The sequence below is a fragment of the Gracilinanus agilis genome, chromosome 4 (assembly GCF_016433145.1).
Source record: "Gracilinanus agilis isolate LMUSP501 chromosome 4, AgileGrace, whole genome shotgun sequence".
In the NCBI taxonomy this organism is placed as follows: Eukaryota; Metazoa; Chordata; class Mammalia; order Didelphimorphia; family Didelphidae; genus Gracilinanus; species Gracilinanus agilis.
In genome coordinates this window covers 114,798,179-114,818,811 of record NC_058133.1, presented here as the reverse complement: position 1 = coordinate 114,818,811, position 20,633 = coordinate 114,798,179, and the positions used below count along the sequence as shown (strand labels likewise).

Below are 20,633 nucleotides of genomic sequence, written 5' to 3'. Positions count from 1 at the left end.
GTGGGACAGTGTGATAGAAGAAACTTGCCCTTTAGGCAAAGCCAGTGCCTTTCCTAGTGTTCCATATTTGTGCATTGCCATTCTTTGCATTTGGAATCAAAGCTGGTAAGAAGTTCAAAAATGTATGTCTCATTCTGGAATATGATGGCTCAGTTAATCACTAAAGTTCCTCCTTATGATTCTGCTGTACAGATAGGGAAACTGAGGCCAGGGAGGTTGTAGCTAGAGTATGGTACAGTCATAATAATAATGGTAATTATTATTATTATGGTTAGCATTTATATTGCACTCTGGTTTGCAAAGTGTGAGAGGCCTGCTTTCACAGGTCCAGGTATCTCAGAGGTGGAATGGTTAAGTTGCCTGAGACGAGCAAGAATAGCTAGAGACTCAATAAGGCTTGCAGAGGTTGTTCTGGTCCATCTTGGGCTATCTTTATTTTTATACCCTTTCTTTAAGATTACATATGTGTTGGCATGGATTTCCATATTCAACATACATTTTTTTCTTATAGATAATGAATTGTCGTACATTAACTTTGTTCCTTGAATGGAGTCCCAGGATAAAAAAAAAAACAACAAAAAAAAACACAAACTTTGTTACTAACAACTTTTCATTCTCCAGTAACTTTCAATATTTTTCAAGGGTATGTTTGGCTTATCTCCTTGACTATGGGGTGGGGAGAATAGTTCAGGGAACTGCTTAGCCTTTGAAGGCAATTTCTCCATTTTTCATTCATTGTACTATCATTAAGGATTAGAGATGGGGGGGGGACTTATTGTTTCTGGTTTCTTATTATGAGAAACACAGAAACACAGTGTATGGGAATGGAAAATCCAGGTGCAGTTTGTTGGAGTTTAAAATCTTAAACATTAACTCACCATTTGCTGGTTTGTTATGAGGTGATTTTAGGGGAATTTCTGTATTAATACATATAAAGATGGGATTTTCCTAGGAGTCTGTAGGGGGTCTGTAAAGGCTCTTTACTCTTCTTCTGTATTTCCCTGGGGCTGAGTGGGGATATTGATCACAATGATTCCAATAATAAGGAGTGTTGGTAATAGGTTTCCATCCTCCCTGAGGCTGCCATGCACTTCCTCAAGGTCCCCCCTCTGTGACCATGTCAGACAGGGTGGGTTTGATGGCCTCCGGCAGCAAAGCACTTTAAATATGTTCCTGCATTTGGTCCTCACAATGGCCTTCTGAAGTAGATGCTCTTTATTGTTGTTCAGCTGTTTCGATCATATCTGACTCTTTATGACCTCATTTTGGGGTTTTCTTGGCAAAGGTTCTGGAGTGGTTTGCCATTTCTTTCTCCAGTTCATTTTACAGATTAGGAGAGTGAAGCAAACAGGGTTAAGTGACTTGCTCAGGGTCACACAGCTAGTAAATGTCTCAGGCTGGATATGAACTCAGGACAAGAGTTGAACCCAAGTCTTCTGAGGCCAAGGATGCACTGCTTCTAAGAAGTCATTCTCAGATGCTATTAGGATGCCTCTTAGACAAGGGTGGGATGAGTAGAGTCCTAAGGGCTATGATTAATTTGAATACCCAGGGTCAGGTCCAACATCTGGCTCTCTCCCCAACATTTCCCATTGCCTTATTAGTCTCCTTGGACATACTATAGGGAATATTTTCTCTATCCCTTTCACCTTTCCCTGACTTATTTCAATCATTAAAGAATTCATCTCTGGCCCAGTCAGAACTATGTCATTTTGTACTTGAATTCAGAATAAAACAATCCCCCACCCCCTCATCCTAACAGCATGGTGTGCTTGGGATAATAGTTGCATATTTTACACATTTTTAAGCATCATGCATTTCAGGGCACGCAGGGAAAGTGCCTCCTTATTTGTGTAATCCTTGGTACATCTTCACTTCTGACCTAATCCTATTTCTCTTCGTTTGAAATGGCCACCTGGGAGAGAATCTCCAGCCTTGGGCAAACTTACCGGAAAAAAAAATGTTGAGAAAACACGAGACAAGGGCTCCGTGGATCACATGATCAGACAGACTCCAGTCTGCCCAGAACGGCAGTGAGAGTGGCTACTGGTTTTAACAGGGACCATAACCTCTGACTTGAAGTTCCTGACAAGGAAAATAACCCAGGAAGAGCTTTTAGGAAGAGGGGTGTATCCTGAGGGAGAGTCAGCTGCCTAGAGATAGGATCTATTCCTGCTGCCTCCTCCATTTCTTCTATCTTTACTATCCCTTCCCTGAGGCTGAAGGGAAACAAACAACCATCCATAGCAAGCACATTCAGGGTTCCCTTTCCTCCCTCTGTCCCAGGGGTCCTTAACCTTTATTGGGGGTCACGGACCCTTTGACACACTGGTAGTGCCCATGGACCCCTTCTAGAGTTTAAAATGCATTAAATAAAATCCATAAGAGTACAAAGGAAGCCAATCACCTTGAAGTGAAGATGTATTTGTTTTCCCCACCCAAGTTCATGGATTTCCTAAAATCTAACCCCGGATCTCTTGTGTGTCTGTCAACTCCAGACTAAGGATCCCTGCTTCAGACTCTTTCTACTTACTGTTTTTTGTTGGCCTTTTTGAAGAGGGATGGTTCGGAGCCAAAGGATGCCTTTCCTTTCTCCCCGCTGTTCAGACAGCTGGAGCAGCAGCCGCAGGGCCCTCTGCCCAGGGCCCCATGGTGCATGGGAACAAGGCTACTGCTGATCTGCAGGGAGCCATTGATGAGGCAATTGACGGACTTGCTCTCAGAGATGGTGCTGTTCAGGGCGGGGTGACAGGGGCCATGCTGGCAGGGTACCCAGGTGGATAGGGGAGCTGCCAGCTTCTCGCCTAGAGGAGGGGCCTTGGGGCTGCTGAGCACGGGGGCACCGGGCTTGGAGGGCTCAGATGTCTGCTCGGTGGTGGCTCGAACTCCTTCTGACTCTCGGCGGGTCTCCGAGGCGTGCTGGTTCATGTGTAGTTTTCTCATATGATGTACCACAGCAGCAGCATTGAAGGCTTGCTGAGGGAAGACAGGACACCCATTTCCTGTGCAACTTGGGGGGCCTCTGGGGGCTTGGGTTTCCCCCCTTGCTTTTGCCATCCCAGTCCTTGGTATATACCAATTCCTGTCTTAGAAGAGGACTCACAAATACAGGGCTAGCGAGAGAAATTGGGGACTCTATCTCCTTCCTGGAGAACAACTAACTTTTGGTTCAGACAAGTATTTATCATCACTTCCTTTATGCCAAACTTACTTTATGTGCTAAGTGCTGGGGATGCAAAGGAGGGCAAAAACATGGTCACTGCCACCATAGAGCTGGCATTCAAATGAACAAGAAAGCATGTCAGTATCTGTACATAAAAGGGGTGCACTGAGTTGTTATTATTCAGTCATTTCCCATTTCTTATGATCTTATTTGGGATTTTCTTGGCAAGGATACTAGAAAAGTTTGCCATTTCTTTCTCCAGCCCATTTTCAGATAAGGAAACTAAGGCAAATGAGGTTAAATGACTTGCCCAGGGCCACACACCTAGACAGTGTTTTAAGCCAGATTTGAACCCAGGTCCTCCTGACTCCAGACCTGGCATTCTATCCACTGGGTCATCTTGCTGCCCATGTACTGAGTAGATGAAAGGTAATCTCAGAAGGAAGGCAATTAGCAGGTCAGGGATAGAGAAGAGTCTCTTATAGAAGGTTGGAATGCAGTTGAGCCTTGAAGGAAGCCAGGGAAGCTAAGAGATGGAGGTGAGGAGGCAGAACATTCTAGGCATGAAGGATAGTTAATACAGAAACACAGAATCAGGAGATGGGGTGATGGGTGGGGAACATCAAGGCCAGTTTATAGCTGGATTATATTTTGCATGGAGAAGAGTCAAGAATAAGAAGAATGGAAGAGGCCATGTGTCTCCCTGAACAGTAAAGACTTCACGGATTCACCGAAGGAACTGAGAAAAACTTAATTGGCACAATAGAGTGTAAATTCCTTAAAGGAAGAGAATCTTCCATTTTTATCTTTGTAGCCTCAGGATTTAGCCTAGTGATTTAAGTAAATAGTATGTGTTTAATAGATGCTTGTTGAATCAATGGTTGGTGGACATGATGGCTTCAATATAGGAAAGAAAGACTGCCCTATGCCAGAGTGCTTGGCTCTAATGGGCAGAATGAGGAGTAACAAACAAAAGTGATAAAAAGGCAGGTTTGGCTCAATATTAGGAAAATCTTCCTCATAATGAGGACTATCCAACAATGGAATGGACTGATTAGGAGGACAAATTGTACCTAAGAATGGAAGCATTAAAATGGAAGATGGATGACCATTTGTTGGGAGTGTTATAGAAGGAATTTGTGCTTCTGGGAGGGTTTGAAGAAGATAACTATGATTCATCCAAAATGGGATTTTATGATTCTCTAAAGCCCCAAGGCAGGAAGGATCCTCTTCAGAGTCTTCTCTGAGTTTGAAAGTGACCCTTTTTTTATCTGTTTGAGGAAGGAAGCTCCCTGCCCATCACCCAAAGGGGACAGCTTACCCTCCATTTGCTCTTGGCGAAATTTTTTTGGATCTGGAGACTAACAGATGGGTAGATGTCCCGGTGAAGGGCGGTGTTTCCATCAATCCTATAGGAAAGGAGAAATGGAGATGAGTTGGTAGGTATTTCTTTTTTGTTGTTCATTTGTTTCAGCTGTGTCTGATTCTTTGTGACTCTTGGAAGTTTTCTAGTGGTTTGCCATTTCCTTCTCCAGCTCATTTTAAAGATGAGAAATTGAGGAAAACTGGGTTAAGTGACTTGTCAGGTTCACACACCTAGTAAGTATCTGAGGTCATATTTGAACTCAGATCTTCCTGACTCTAGGCTCAGCACTCTTGTCTACTTTGCAACCTAGCTGCCTTAGGTATTTCTCTTACTTGAATGGAATTGGGAGAGAAGGACAATTCTGCCAGCACTAGAGTAGAAGGCAGTGTTGTGTGACTGAGAGAAAGCCTGGCCCCTATTCCTGGCTGATGTGATAGCTAATAAATAGAGTGGAGAGCATGGCTCCCTTGCATAGATAAATTCAGCCCAGAGGTCTCCTATGCTGGAGGAACTGTAATCTTCAGTTCCAGGTGATCTGAGGAAGTCAAGAATGGGTCTTAAGGAAAACTTAGGTTGCTTCTAACTCCCTGTGCTCCCTTGCTCAAAGCTCTCATGTTTTCCTCACTGACCTCTCTCTTTTTGTTAAAAACCCATACCTTCTGTTTTAGAATCAGTACCAAGTATATGTTCCAAGACAGAAGAGCAGTAAGGGCTAGGCAATGGGGGTTAAGTGACTTGTCCAGGGTCACACAGTTAGGAAATATTTGAGACTGGATTTGAACCCAGGATCTCTTGTCTCTGGGCCTGCCTCTCTATCCACAGAACCACTTTGCTGCTCCTTAATCTTTCATCTATTATATATGTCACCTTTGACTTTACCAGTCAACCAACAAGTTTTTTTGGGGAATGCTTACTAGCTGGCCAGTCCTGCACATGATGTGCAGGGGGATTGTGAAAGATGAAATGAGATCCCTTCCTTCAAAGAGTTTATAGTGTAATAAATGACACACACATAAAACAATTAGAGAAAATTTAGCAAAAAGTGTTATAAAAGGTCAGAGAGGTGGAAGATTAGTGTTAGCTGGAGTTGCAGATCCAGCTCAAATACGTGTTAGCTATGTAACTCAGGGTAAATCATTTCTCCTTTGTGCACCTTAGTTTCTTTGCCAGCAAAATGAAAGAGCAGGATTAGATGTTCTTTAAGATGTCTTCTTGCTCTAACATCCTGAAGTGGGACTTAGCTGGAACCTGAGGGATTTGGATAGGCAGAGCTGACGGGAGAGGGTTCCATTTAAGGCAAGGAGTCATGGAATAAGTAAAGCCACAGCAGCAGGAATGAACATGGCGTGTTTAGGGAAGCAAAATGTGTGGACCAGCTTGGTCAAAGCAGAGGTTTCTGTGGGGTCACAGATTTAGGGATAAAAGAGGCCTTAGACATTATCAAGCACAGGCCCCCCTTTTCTGTGTTTGCCTCTCATCTGTCTATATCAGCTAGATCTTTCTAAAGTCCGCCTCTTCTCTCTTTCTCTGCCTTTATCTCTGTTTCTTCTTCTCCTCTGGTCTCTCTCCCTCTCTTTCTCTGTTTGCCTCTCATCTATCTATATCAGCTCTCTCTTTCTGTTTGCTCATCATCTGTCTCTATCAGTTAGGTCTCTCTCTACATGACAATTATCTATTTATATCTATCAGGTAGATTTATCTCTCTGTCTGCCTGCCCGTCTTGGTCTGTCTGTTTGCTCGTTTCTGTCATCTATCATCTGTGGAAGCTACATGGCCCAGTGGATAGAGGAATGAGTCTCAAGTCAGGAAGACCAGAGTTCAAATCCAGCCTCAGATCTGTAAGAGGATGTGTGACTCTAGGCAAGCCACTTAACCTCTGTTTGCCTTAATCTGCTGGAGAAGGAAAAGGCAAACCACTGTAGTGTCTTTGCCAAGAGAGATAGTATAGTCCATGGCATCATGAGGAGTTGGGCATGATTAAACAACAATAATCTGTCTATATCTATCAGTTAGGTCTCTCTCTGTCTCTCTCTCCTTCTCTCTATATATCTCTTTCCTTTTGTCTCTGTCTCTCTGTGTCTATGTGTCTCTGTCTCTCTCCTCTCTCCATCTTTCTCTCCTCTCTCTGTCTCTCTCTCCTTCTTTGTCTCTGACTTTCTCTCTGTCTCCGAGTGTCTCTATCTCTCTCCTCTCTCTGTCTCTCTGTCTTTCACCTTCTCACTGTCTCTGTCTCTCTTTGCCTCTGTCTCTCTCCTGTCTCTGTCTGTCTATCTGTCTGTCTGTCTCTCCTTTCTCTGTTTCTGTCTCTGAAAATTTATTAAAAGAAAATCAACAAGCATTTGCTTTCTCCTTCTGGGATGGGGGAAGGGTGGGGATTTAACAAGATGGGCAAGCAAAACTCTCATTACTGGTCAGCCCTTTTATTTTACAGAGGAAGAAAACTAAGAGTTAACTGACTTCTCCAGGGTCAGGCAGTTTGCAAGTGTCTAAGGTCGAATTTGAACTCAGGCCTTCCTGGCTCAAAGTCCAGTCACAGTACTATAGTTAGCTTTGTGCTGCCCAGATGTCTATGAGTGGGTTAGCAGTAGTAAATAATGCTGGTTGAGGAAGGGGTTATTATAGATTTTCTTGAAATCCAGGGAGAAGGATTTGGTTGATGCAGCAGGCAATATTATAGGGAATATCGTAGGTCCTTTAGTAAGAGAGGAACAGACAAAGAAATGTCTAAGGACCCAGTTTGTATCCACCTGCCTTTATAAATATGATTTTGTAAGTCTCCTTTTTATTTTAAACCCTTATATACTGAGTATTGGTTCCAAGGCAGAGGAGTAGTAAGGGCTAGGCAATTGAGGTTAAGTGACTTGCTCAGGGTCACACAGTTAGGAAGTGTCTGAGGCCAGATTTGAACCCAGATCCTCTTGTCTCTAGGCTTGACTCTCAATCCACTGAGATACCTAGCTGTGCCCTGTAAAAAGTCTTTTTTCTTAAACCCTTACCTTTTGTTTCATAATCAATACTGTGTATTGGTTTTAAGACAGATCAGTAAGAGCCAAGCAATAGGGGTTAAGTGACTTGCCCAGGGTCACACAGCTAGGGAGAGTTAGAAGCCAGATTTGAACCCAGAATCTCCCGTCTCAAGACCTGACTCTCAATCCACCAATTATTCTTAGGTAATTTCATACATTCATATCCAGACCACTTCCCTCTCCTTTTGATTCTCGATTAGAGTAAAAACTCCCAGTGGGCAGAGAGTAAAGATTCTCATTTCTTGTTTTTCCTCTTTCTTCCTCACCTTCCCTGCCTCCCCCACTGCACCAAACACAAGACTCCCAATGGGAGTTCAATAACACTGCCTTCTGATGCATGCACTTGGCAATGTATCCTTTATTTGTTCAGTGGAGACAGCCAACGTGGAGGGGTCTGTCTTTTTCTAATCCACTGAATTAAATTGAGGTGCCCTTGCCAGCTTTCCACATCCCTCGCTGTCCTGTAGAAGGATGCTGGTGCTGCAGAAGACCTAGCTCCAGAGAGATGGTGATTGAATGAGAGGAGCAGTGAACAGAAAGAAAATATTCTGAAAGTCCCGTCCCATTCAGTGCTGGTTTCATCCCTTCTGGAGTACTTTGTTTGGATTTGGGCACCATATTTTAGTGAGGGGGACATTGACAGACTCACAGAGCATCCAGAAAAGTGTACGAGTCAAATCAAGAAACATATATCAAGGCCCTACTACTATGTGTCAGGTCAAGATGGTGAAAGGATGGATGCTCATGCTATTGGAAGTTAAAATTATCGGAAAGGGGCAGCTATGTGGTTCAATGGATAGAGACCCAGGCCTGGAGTCAGGAGGTCCTAGGTTCAAATCTGATCTTAGACACTTCCTAGCTGTGTTGCCCTGGGCAAATCACTTAACCCCAATTACCTAGACTTTACCACTCTTCTGTCTTGGAACCAATACACAGTATTAAATTTAAGATGGAAGGTAAGGGTTTAAAAAATAAATAATTCAAGATTTGAAATTAGGAGATGTAATTGCAGTGGTCAAGTATCTGAAAGACTGGCATGTGGAAAAAAGGGTTTGTCTGGACCCCAAGAAGGTCTAAATAGGAACAATGGTTAGAAGTTGCAAAGAGGCAGATTTTAGATTCAGATAAAGAAAAACTTGCTAAAAACTAGAGTTGCTCAAATGCTTCAGGAAAAAGTCAGTTTAGGGTTGTAGATTTAGAAGCAGAAGGGATCTGAGACCATTTAGCCCAAACCCCTCTTTACAGATGACAGGGAGGCCCAGGGAGAGTGAGCTAGCCACACCAGAAGAAAGATTTGAACTTTGACTCTAGAGCTAGCACCTATTTCACTTCATAATGGTTTCCCAAGACTAGAACTCTTCCCGAAGATGCCAGGTAAGTGTTATCTAGGCTGTAGAAGGGATTCCTATTCAGGTATGAGTTAGACCACATGATTTCTGAGGTCTCTTCCAACTCGGAAATTCTCCATCTATGATCGTAGGACATGGTGAGCACTTTATAATAGCTGGGCAAGAATTCTGAAAGCTGACATTCTGAAATGGGGCTTCTGCCCCTTGCCCGTGACTCAGAGGGAAGGCCCACACTGAACCCCACTCACCAGGGGTGACTCAGAGCCTTCTCACAGGTGTACCTCTCACTGGGGTCCTTCTCCAACAAGTGGCAAATGAAATCTTTGGCTGTGGGGAGAAATCAAAGATGCAACAACTAATAAGCAGGCTTCATGACTGATGGAAATGAATTCTCAGGCTGGTGAGTGGGAGCAAATGCATAGCTGGGTAATTTTCTAAAGTGGCAATTTCGAATATCTAGAGGGAAAATAATCCCCCAACCCAACCTACCATCAACTACTCAAAGAGGAGAGGTTAAAAGGAACCTCTCCCACACACACACACACACGTGTCCAAACATAGGCATAAGTACACGTGTGCACATGGACGCCCACATGAACACTGGATACTTTCAGGTTTGGTCCTTTACTTCTTGATTCAACAAATATTTCTTAAATGACTACTGAATCAGAGAATGTCAAACCTGGCAGGAACCGAAGATGTTGGTCAACCAAACCTTCTCATTTTACAGATATGGAAACTAAGATCTAGAGAGATAAAGGGAATTATTCATAAGATCAAACATGGGTAAGTAGAAGGGTCCAGACTAGAAGTTGGGGCTCCTTCTCTCCATGGCAGGGCTATTTCTACTATATTGTAATGCCTTTACCATAGCCAGGGCTTCTCCTGGCATGGTAACATCCTTCTCTCTTGGCATCCAAGGTTTTTACTATGCCAGGCATTCCCAGGACACTGTCTTCTGCTCAGTTTTGCCCTCTTGACAACATCTCATCTCATCTCTCTTGCTGTCCCTTCTCTACTCCCCATTTTTTAGGTATAGGCTAATAACAGGGAGCTAGAGCAGGTTAAACTGAAGATTAAACCAAGGTAAAAATTTACCCTGTTTTTAAAGGAGTTAAGCTTTGCATAATGCCCAGGGATCTTTGGGGTGGGGGGTGTGGGAACCATTATCCCAATATGTTGCTTCACTTGTTTACTTTTGCTCCTTCTTCCCATTTCCTAGTCTAGTCCCCCATCCCCTGTGGCTAGATGGACCCCAGAGGTACAAAGAGAAAGAAGAACTGGCAGTTCTATCCCTCTGACTGATGTACCCAAGAGGTACCTTACCTGACTCAGAAATGTCATCCCAGAAGGGAGACTCAAATTCATAATAGCCTTCCTTGATCTTCTCAAACAACTTGGATTCCGTTTCCTCGTAGAAGGGGGGGTACCCGCACAGCCTGCAACACACACCAGAAGAAAAAGGCGGTTTATTTTTTGGTCATCTCCTTGTGGCCAGTCTTCTCTTCCCTCTTTCCTTGCACTGCTCAGATGGAGGGTGGAGGACCATGGGGTTGGGCAGCAAGAAGAGACATCTGCTTCTAATCTAAGAATGATACAAGTTCCATAGAAGCTTACTAGCTGGAATCAGAGATAGTTTCATCCATTGACTGGCTGGCATGATCAGTCCAAGAAAGGCTCTACCTCTCCCATCATCCCTGCCCAGTGTTTCTTCTACCTGCTGGCTGAAATTCCTTTAACTGGAGGAAATCTTTCCTACTATAATAAGAGATCATGATTTAAGTACAACTGTATACTAACTGTGTGACCTTGGGCAAGTCACATAACCTCTATGGGTCTCAGTTTCTTCATCTGTAAGGTGAGGACACTGGGCTAGATATCCTCTGATGTTCTAAATATTTATATCTAAAATATTTTATTTATATCTAAATATTCTCCAGTTCTAAATATTTTTATATAATCGAACTAGCCAAGGGAGAGGGACATCATGTACAACCTCATGCTAGGGTATGAAAGGCTGGTCTGAAATCATATTTTAAAGAAGGAAGAGAGGAGAACATGATGATCCTCAACACCTGAAAAAAAAACCGAATGTATTTATATATTTATTTATTGGGAACCATAGAAAGAGAAAGGTTCACAGAAGAAAAGGACACGAATCACTGGCAATGTTTTTTCCTCATGATTTTGTTTTGGGCTACCTTCAGTTGGAATAAATAGGGTAGATGAAGTAAATAAAGAGATAGAGCTTAGCTAGTCTGTTCTTGCTCTCATTGCTATTCAGCTGAGCAGATCCTTTACATTTGGGCTCTCGGGGACAAGGGGAAGGCATTTAAACTAAGGGGATGAGGATGATTTTCTTTTAAACTTAGTTGAGCACCGGAAAGAGAAGTTTTTGGGGGACAAACGGGAGCTGGGTACAGGTTCTTGGGATTATGTGGGAGACCACCTTCTACTCACAAAATGTAGGTGATGACTCCGATGGACCAGCAATCCACAGCCTTGCTGTATGGCTTCTGAGCTAACACCTCAGGAGCTATGGCAAACCAAATACTCCGTTAGGGAAATGGACTGGGAGAATCTTGAGTTCAGGGAAAGAGCTCCCAAGGAGGCTAGTTAAACTGGCTTGATAGAGCATTTGTTTTTTCACATTGTATAACACTAAACCCAAATGTGCTCTGTTTCCCAGTATTCATTTACACGTATCACTAGGCTTCCTAAGTGTTCTTCTGCATTTTATCCCCTTGTGGGACTTGCCTCTTACGTGAGCAGACAATAAGACTATCTTGAGCAGGGGATGTGATTCTTTCACCAGCCAAGGAGCTCCTTGAAGATGAGAGCTGCGTCTTCTGCCATAGTGACTGTGGGAGGATATATATCCAGCGTGTGTTCTACAAGAATTGGTGACTGGGTATCTGCTCTCTCCTGGGCCAGGACTCTGTGTCAATACTCCATCCCCAAGCCTTCTATTGTCATAACTCCCACCAACTCTTCCTCTTCCCCAAACCCTACCCTGGGCCTTTCTAGGTGACTCTGGGGCTAAAGGAAAACAGTAAGAACTGAATGGTGACACAAGGTGTAAATTTTTATTAGGGAGACCTTTCTCATTTGCTGTCCTTAGAAAACTTTTACCCTAAACTATACAAAGGCCCCTAAGAAAGATCATCTTTGATGGTGTTCTAGTCTCCATGTTCTAAGATATTCCCTTTGGATGTGGAACTAGAGTTCAAATTTTGACCCTGATAATTACTTACTACTTTGGATGAGTCAGATTCTCATCTCTGGATGGACCTGTTTCCTCATTTGTTAAATGAGTGTCTTTGGACTAATTGATCTCTTCAAAATACAGACAAACCCTGGACTAATTGATCTTTTAATAAAAACCTCTTACCTTCTATATTAGAACCAATACTCAGTTTTAAGGCAGAAGAGTCATAAGGGCTAGGCAATCTGAAGTCATTTTTGAACTTAGGTCCTTTCAACTCAGACCTGGGTCACCTAGCTGCCCTTGACTAACTCATCTCTAAGGGACCAGCTTTCAACTCTAAGAGCCTATGAGTATCTCTGCAATTTCCTCAAGTCAAGAGTCTTTCTCTGCCTATTCTTTTGGGGAATGTACACTGAGTTGCTATGAGGATCAAATGAGGCCATATGCATAAGAATATTTTGCAAGTCCTAAAGCTGATATAAATGCCAGCTGTCACTATGATTATTGTTGCTATTCTGATAATCAGGGGGATCCCGCCTCTACGGAGGAAGGGGGGAGAGGAAAATGTAGGCTCAAAACTCTTTTATGGCCTCAGAGCTTGTGGCTTTTTTCCATTATACCCCCATGGGGAAGGAAAGCAATTCCACATGGGGAGAGGAAAGAAGGCATGAACCTAGAAATTTGTGCAAAGGCTCAAGAGAGAATTCAGAGCAACTCGGCTCTTTGAGCATCATCACAGGGATAGGCTGACAGGCCCCCGGCAGACTGTGAGTCACGCTAATTCTACTCTGGGAGAGGGTACCCAAAGATCCAGAACTTTGGAACAACACAGCAAGGTCTATAGAAGCTTGGCCTGGCCGACTTCCTGGGAGGTTGGTTCTTCTAAGCCAAATGACTAATCTGAACCCTTTTGGGAGCTGAGTATTAACCCCAATAGGTCTGCTTTTGATTCTGCTGAGGCAATACAATACGATATAATATAATACAAAGTAGTCCAATATAATACCATGAACATTTCTTACGTGTTCATAGTTGGGTATAGCTAGTTGACTGACTTCCTTTCCTCTCTCCCTCCCCATTGGTGCTGACTCACCCACATAGCCAGGAGTCCCACAGGCTGTGGACATCACACCACTCTGCTCCATCTTGGAGAGACCAAAGTCTGTGATCATGATTTTGGAGTTCTCATCTGGGGTGAGGTAGAGCAGGTTTTCAGGCTGTGGGAAGGGAATGGGGAGAAGCAGGAGAGAAACAGCACATGGATTATGATCCAAATTGAACTCAGGCAAAAGCCTTTCCTCCTTTCTCTAGGCTCAGCCTCTCATGGGAAAGGAGATCTGCTGGTAAGCTGAGCTTCCAGACTTGGGCTTGTCTTCTTCACCTCTTTTACACCCAAATGACCCAGAAATATGAAAATTATCCGAGTGCCTCAATAGGTCAAGATTTGAAGGAAATTCTAGAAAAAGAATGAAGAGTATTTTAACAAAGGTTCTTTAGACCCTCTCCTTTAGGATGCTGAAGAGTTATTCTCCATTCCCTTGAAACATGAAGAAAGCCTAATATTCCCAGGAGGATCTCCAATCTCCTTCTCATTCTTTATTATCCAACATTGGCCAACTAACTGTCCCTTGAGCGTGACATGTAATGGCTGTCCTGTTTCACATGCCTAGAATGCTTTCCCCTTTTTACCTCCTCTTACTGACTTTCCTGGCTTCCTTCAAGACTTAGCTCAAATCCTACCTTCTACAAGGGATCTTTCCAGGCTCCTTCCTTTTCATTGCTAGAGGCTTCCCTCTGAGATGACCTTTCATCTACTCTACATATACCTTCTATATATACATAGTTGTTTGTATATTGTTTTCCTCATTTGAATGTTGGTTCTAGAGGCTGGTAGGTGGAGCAGTATATACAACACTAGGCTTGGTGTCAGGAAGATCTGAGTTCATATCCAGCTTAAGACCTTAGTTGTGTGGACAGCCAATAGATTTAGCTTACTGCAGATCAGAACTCCTGAACTGAAGGGGTCCACCAGTCCCAGCCTCCCTGGGAAGAGGGATTAGATGGGTGCCACTACACTTGGCAATAACTCCCTTTTTCTGAGGAGCTGCCCGATGTGGTACCTTTAAGTCCCTGTGCACAATGCCATTCTCATGGAGGTATTTCACTGCTGATAGGACCTGCTGAATCACCAGGCTGGCATCCTTCTCAGTGTAAACTCCTCGCTCCAGAATCCGGTCGAACAGCTCTCCCCCAGAAACTCTGTAGGGAAGATGGATAGATGGGATGGGATGCAGAAGTAGAGAGGAAGAATGCAGAGGAATTGACCAGATGTTTAATGGTACATGAGCTTTTTCTCCTTCATAATTCCAGGGGCAGATAGTCTTGTGGTGAAGGGGTTTGAAATACAAGGAGTAGAGAAACAGTATAACAAGGACTTTGGGTCTCAGAGGGCCCAGTGGAGTAAACAGGTACTTAGCTGGTGTGATGTGAGGGATGCCAGAAATACCTCATTGATACATCAAGTTGTACTATCCCTTTGGTTTAAATCTCCCTTCCTCTTTCTCCTCTCCCCTCCCTTTTTCTTCTCTCCTCCCCTCCCTTCTCCTCCCCTCCCTTCTCCTCCCCTCCCTTCTTCTTCTCTCCATGCTACTTAATGCTACGAGACTTTGGCCAAGTCACTGGACCTTTCTGAGACTCAGCTTCCTCATCTGTATATTGGGAGGTTCAGACTCAGACTCTAAGATCCTTTCCCCCTCTAAATCCTTTGTTACTATAACTATTAGAGCTGGGAATCAAACCCAGTTTCCAGACTATGGAATTAGTGTCTTCTCCTTTACACCAAGGAAGAGAAACTTACAGAATTTTGCCTGGGCTAGCCCTCCTTCTGGAAGGCTATTAAGATTTACTGTAGAGATTTTTTTGTAAGGGGAGGAGGAGGGGGAGAAGACTTTTAAGTGGAGGAAAGAACCCTCTTTTCCCTTTTCCTCTTGCCCCCAGCCTCCAACTCCTTTACAAAGAGAGGTAGGGTTCCCAGTGTTAAATCTTGTGTCAGAAATATCTATCTATCTATCTATCTATCTATCTATCTATCTATCTATCTATCTATCTATCTGTCTGTCTGTCTGTCTATCTATCCGTCTATCTATCTATCTATCTATCTATCTATCTATCTATCTATCTATCTGGCTATTTCCACAGATAAATATATCTGTATCTGTCTCCTTAGATAAACATGTTTATATCTTTCTCTATCTCCAATAACAGCTGGCTCTAAAGTAAAGTAGGGTAATATCATCATGCCTGCCTGCCTGCCTGTCTCACATGGCTGTTGTAAAGAATGAATGAAGTCAGCCATATGAAAGCTCTTTAGAGCTCTAGGCAGGGTGTAATAGAGGACTAATTCCTCAATTCTCCAATCGTTTTCTTTGCCTCTCACCATACTCTGCGGGTCACACATGGCAGGTGGAGGCATAAAAGGAAAGAGAACTCTGCAAATAAATCCTCCCTTTCTGACCCTGTGCAGCTTGTATCCTGCTGGCCAGAGCCCAGGGAGATGGGACCCTACTTCCAGAGGAAGCTCAGGCAGGCTTCTTTGCCTCCCTCCTCCACTTACCTGACCTGCTGGACTGTGAGTTAATCCTGGTGAATGGGTCTCATTAAAGCAGAGCTAGGCTCATCTGGGTTTGCTTATTAGGGCTGCTCCTAGCCTTTTGCCAGTTCTTTCGGCTGCCTCTGGTGCCGGATCCCTCCCTCTTTGCTGAGCCCCTAGTGAGTCCAGGATTTAATAGGCTACTTGGGTCTGAGCTGGCTCATTAAAGTTGCCAGGCATCAGGAATTGTAGAAGGATCTGTGTCATCAGTCAAAACCACACATTACATTCTGCCATGCTGGGATGGTTGAATCGGGATAGGAAGAGGATAAGGGAAAAGAGTTTTATAAATAGAAGGATATCTCTGTCTTCTGATCAGACCGAGGGCTGGGCACAGTCCAAACCCTCACAGGCACCACTCAAACGGTATTTAGATGGTCCAACGACATGAAGACCTTTCTATTGGGGTGTTATTTTCACTTTATAGATTGAGAGAAACAGTCACAGATGGGCTCAGTGAATCACTTTAGAGAGCGCTCAGTTTCCTTGAATCTCTTGTTCTAACTACAGAATTCTCTGTCTCCTTCCACCCCCTCCTCCATCCCATGATGCCTTCCAGTGCCAGAACCACCCTGGATCCCACCCAAGGGCTCTGCAGGGGATCTAGGGCCCCACTCACTTACAGTTGCATGACCAGGTAGTAGTGTGTAGAGCTCTCATAGATGTCTTCTAGGGTCACGATGTTCTCATGCTTGATTCTGAGAAGAGAAGAGGCCAGTCCAGATGGAGAATGATTTATATGATCCATAAAAAATAGGCATCATTCAACCAGCCTTTTAGGTTCTCTAGGGAATTATAGAAGGATTGTGATAGTATTTGGATTGTTGAGAAAAGTACCTAGGACACATTTAGTTGAGAGGTAGAAGCTGGGGAGCTGGCAGAGATGAAGGACAGAAGACAGTCCACTCTAGTCAGGTAAGTTATTCAGGCTGAAGGGGAGGGTCCCAGGAAGGGTCTGTCTCCCAGAAAGTCTGACTTTAGCCAGGGTGAACTGATGACTCTTGAACCCCTGAATGCCCAATGAGAGGTAGAGAGGGAGGCAACAAATTGGGGTCATGGCAATAGTGGGGAGATGAGTGGTACCTTTGGGGGTGGCACATGGCACAGGCTGGCAGAGATCATAAAATGTGTGGTCTGGAGAACTACCCCAGGAAGGATGCAAGCCTCCCAAGATGTCAACCTTCAGGGATAAAGTCCCCATAATCCCGCTTTAGTTATGACTTTGAGAACAAGATCTTTATATAGTTTTCATAACAGGTGCCTACCCAAAATATGGGTGATATGATTTCCCTCACTTCTCCCATTCAGGAAGATTCTATTACACTAAGGTCATAGAAGTTTCTTTTGCCCTAAAAACAAATGGAAGAAAAATTGGATTTGTAGTAAAAAAGACTGAGATTTATATTTTGGTGCGGCCAATTATTCTCTATATGACCTTGAAGGCAGGGAGAGAAAAGGGAAGGGAATAAACCTTTATATATTGTCTACTACATGCCCATCACTGTATTAAGCTTTTAACCTTTATGGACCTCAGTTTCCTCATTTGCAAAATGAGAGGATTGGACTAGATTTTCTTGAAAATGCCTTAAAGTTCTATATCCTATGATCTAATGTTAGGAAAAGCTGAGGGATGAATCATTTCTGAGTGATTTTTGTAGAGCACTGGAGCCAGATATCCTCTGTTTCCCATGAGAAGCAGGGCAAGAAGGAATTTGCTCAAGCTACAGCAAGAAGGACCTGGGGAAAACTAGGCAGCTCAGTGGATAGAGAGCCAGGCCTAGAGATGAGAGGTCCTGGGTTTAAATCTGAGCTCTGATACTTTCTAGCTCTGTTACCTTGGGTAAGTCACTTAATTCCAATTGCCTAGCTTGGACCACTCTTCTTCCTTGGAACCAATATTTAGTATTGATTCTAAGAATAGAAGGTAAGGGTATAAAAAAGGATTTATGCTAGATAAGAACTTCCCATCTGGGAATGGTGTGGGGCATAGATTAGGTGAATGATGGGGAGGGGGGACTATGCTATATTCTCCCTTAGAGATCATGGAGAACAAGGCCATTTCATGGGATTAAATATTATAGCTGTAATTATAAATTTATAGCCATATAAATTCATAGCCCTTTGAATCCTCTTTGTTCAACCCCCTCATATTACAAGGGAGTAAACTTAGACATAGACAGTGCAGTGATTTGTCCAGGACTGCACAATTTATAAAAATCAGAGTTAAGATTAGAACCCAGGTTACTTGACTCCCAAACCACCTCTCTTTTCCACTATTCCATATTGCCTCCCATAATTCTACCTAGTCCTACTTATAAGCTAGGTGAGGATCTAGATGCTCTAGATCTGAAAATTTCCTCAAAGCAAATGAATAGAATAATTCTATTACTCTTAATTATTCTTATATAATATTTATCATTTCATAATTATAAATATGCAAGTATACTTATATAATATTATTAATATATTATACATAATAATTATTAACGACTTAGAATAACTGTGTTGAGTACAGGGGCATAAAATCCCAATGTCAGAAGTATGTGAATCCCTCTGTCTGGCTTCAAGAGCCAAGAGCTCTGTCTGAGTCTAAGGGGGAACTCAAGGTCTAGATCTCCCTCATTGATAGTTCAGTCTGGTCCACATCAAGGATTCCTAAAAATACAGACCAATCACAACAACACTTCCAATTCTTGACATTTGTAGTGTATGACATCCATCACTACTACCCCTTGGTAAACATGAGTGGTGAGCCCTGCCATGGTCAATGATGGCTAATCCGGCTTCCCCCTCTATTCTTTCTTTCTTTCTTTCTTTCTTTCTTTCTTTCTTTCTTTCTTTCTTTTTTTTTTTTTGTGGTCCAAATATCCACGAGAAAGAGAAAAAAGTGTTTTTTACTTGTAGGTGACAGTTTCAAGGTAGCAGAGTTCAAGCTAATACAAGGAAGATCTTCCTAAAAATAGAGCTATTGGAGGAAGTTAGGTGGCTCAGTGGATTGAGAGTCAGACCTTGAGGCAGGAGGTCTTGGTTTCAAATCTGGCCTCAGATACTTCCTACCTGTGTGATCTGGGAAAATCACTGGCTCCCCATTGCCTAGCCCTTACCACTCTTCTGCCTTGGAACCAATGCACTGTATTGATTCTAAGATGGAAGGTAAGAGTTTAAAAAACAATTAAAGCTATCCTCAAATGCAACAGGTTATTAACTATTATTAGTTAGTGGGCCAGCTCTATTCCTGGACATGTTCAAACAGAAACTGTATACTTAAGGAAGATGAATCCATGTTTCGGATATAGATTGGACTAGTTGACCTGGAATCCTTTCTGATCCACCCAATAGATTCCATGATTCTATGGTCTACAACTGGAGCAGTGTCAAAGAGATCATGACAGCTTGGATTGCAACCCCATCCCTATTCTTTCTGCTTTCTAGTGTCTCAGCGGAAATGCTTGGGATTAATTGGACATACCCAACCAATCATCTGACAGACTCACTTTTTCTTTTCTTTTAAAAAATATTTTCTTTTCCCAATGACATGTAACAGACTCACTTTTTCAATACTGCGATTTCATTCTCCAGGCTGCTGTCCCGGAAGGCAGGAGACTTTTTGATGCATTTCAGGGCAAAGAGCTTCCCAGACACCCTTTGCTTCACCAGGAAAACTTCTGAAAAAGCTCCTCTGACAGAAAAACAAAAACAAAAACCAAAATCCAAGAAGAAAAACTTAGCTCACCAGTGGAGAACATTGCTGGGGGCAAAATACAAAGACAGGAAAACACTTGGCTGATAATTAGCTTCTATTAACACTCTAAGCCACCTATAATTAGCCCAAGAATTGAACTTGAATTATGCCATATTTATTATAGCCCTTCTGTTCTTTTCTTCACACAATGAATCTAAGGGAGAAAAAAGGCTTGTCGGGATGGAGGTGGGTGATTTCTTCATTATATAAAGCATTTCCTTCTTAGATACCTAAGGCATGAGTTGGAGAGGACCCTGAGTTCTCCAGAATATGCCAGTGAATTACAAATTAATTGGTCCCCAAAAGTACATAGTCTTCCAATCAAACAATAAATTAATCAATATATATTTTATGTTATTATTATTAAGTGCTCATTATGTTGTTAAGGCACTGTGTTATGCAGAGGATGCTATTATCCTATGTACACATTGTTTCTCTGGTTAGAATGTAAACTCCTTGGGGCAGCGAGGTGGCACTGTAGATTCTAGGTCTGGAGTTGGGAGGACCTGGGTTCAAATCTGGATTCAGACACTTCAGTGTGACCTTGAGCACAGTCACTTAACCCTATGTGCCTGCCCCTTGTCCTTTAAAGTTTTTACTAGGACAGAAAGTAAGGATGAAAAAAAAAAGAATGTAAGCTCCACATGAGGGAAGGGAATGCTTTACTTTTGTCTTTGCATTCTAGCACCTAACAGGATGCTTTGCACATAGTAGGGTTAAATAGATGTCTGTTGATTGCCCGGATGACTAAAGAATTGAGATTGGAGAATGTTTTACATTCCTCCTTTTGACAGTGCCTGTGCCTGTGTTGGGAGGGAGGGTGGTGAATCCAAGCGGAGACAAGGACAAATGAATGGCGGGTATATGCAGTCTAACAAGTGGCCAGGAGTTCACTTGATGCTGGGGATCAGGGTCATTGGTTACTGCTGATAGAGAGCAAATAGTGAACTTGCCTTGGATGTGTCTTGTGCTGTTAATCTACTTTTCTAAAAAAAACAAAACTATTCTTATGTTTGGGGTTAGGCTGACCTTTGTAGCTTATCTCATTATTTTTGCTGCTTTTGAACAAGCTGTGTAGGTAAGCTACTTCCCTGTTTCCTCTCAAAATGGCAGGTGCCTTCTCTGAAAAA

At 43.0% G+C, this 20,633-nt stretch overlaps 1 protein-coding gene across 1 annotated transcript; it reads right to left on the bottom strand.

Moving 5' to 3' along the window:
• Nucleotides 1-1,994: 1,994 nt before the first annotated feature.
• Nucleotides 1,995-19,433, bottom strand: CAMK1G (calcium/calmodulin dependent protein kinase IG). The gene is made up of 10 exons (XM_044673821.1): nucleotides 19,312-19,433; nucleotides 16,385-16,459; nucleotides 14,233-14,371; nucleotides 13,206-13,329; nucleotides 11,365-11,440; nucleotides 10,231-10,343; nucleotides 9,153-9,231; nucleotides 4,485-4,572; nucleotides 2,534-2,976; nucleotides 1,995-2,085 (listed from the first exon to the last, which is right to left on the bottom strand). Exons 2-10 carry the CDS (start codon nucleotides 16,390-16,392, stop codon nucleotides 1,995-1,997), a joined length of 1,161 nt encoding a protein of 386 aa, XP_044529756.1. The 5' UTR covers nucleotides 16,393-16,459; nucleotides 19,312-19,433.
• Nucleotides 19,434-20,633: the final 1,200 nt, after the last annotated feature.

Excerpts from the sequence above, each read along its gene's own strand:
- CAMK1G (XM_044673821.1), bottom strand. Across the intron at positions 13,330-14,232 it reads TTGTGCACAGGGACTTAAAG|CCTGAAAACCTGCTCTACCT; the intron begins GTACCACATCGG and ends CCCTTCCCACAG. Across the intron at positions 11,441-13,205 it reads TGGGACTCCTGGCTATGTGG|CTCCTGAGGTGTTAGCTCAG; the intron begins GTGAGTCAGCAC and ends GGTTTGCCATAG.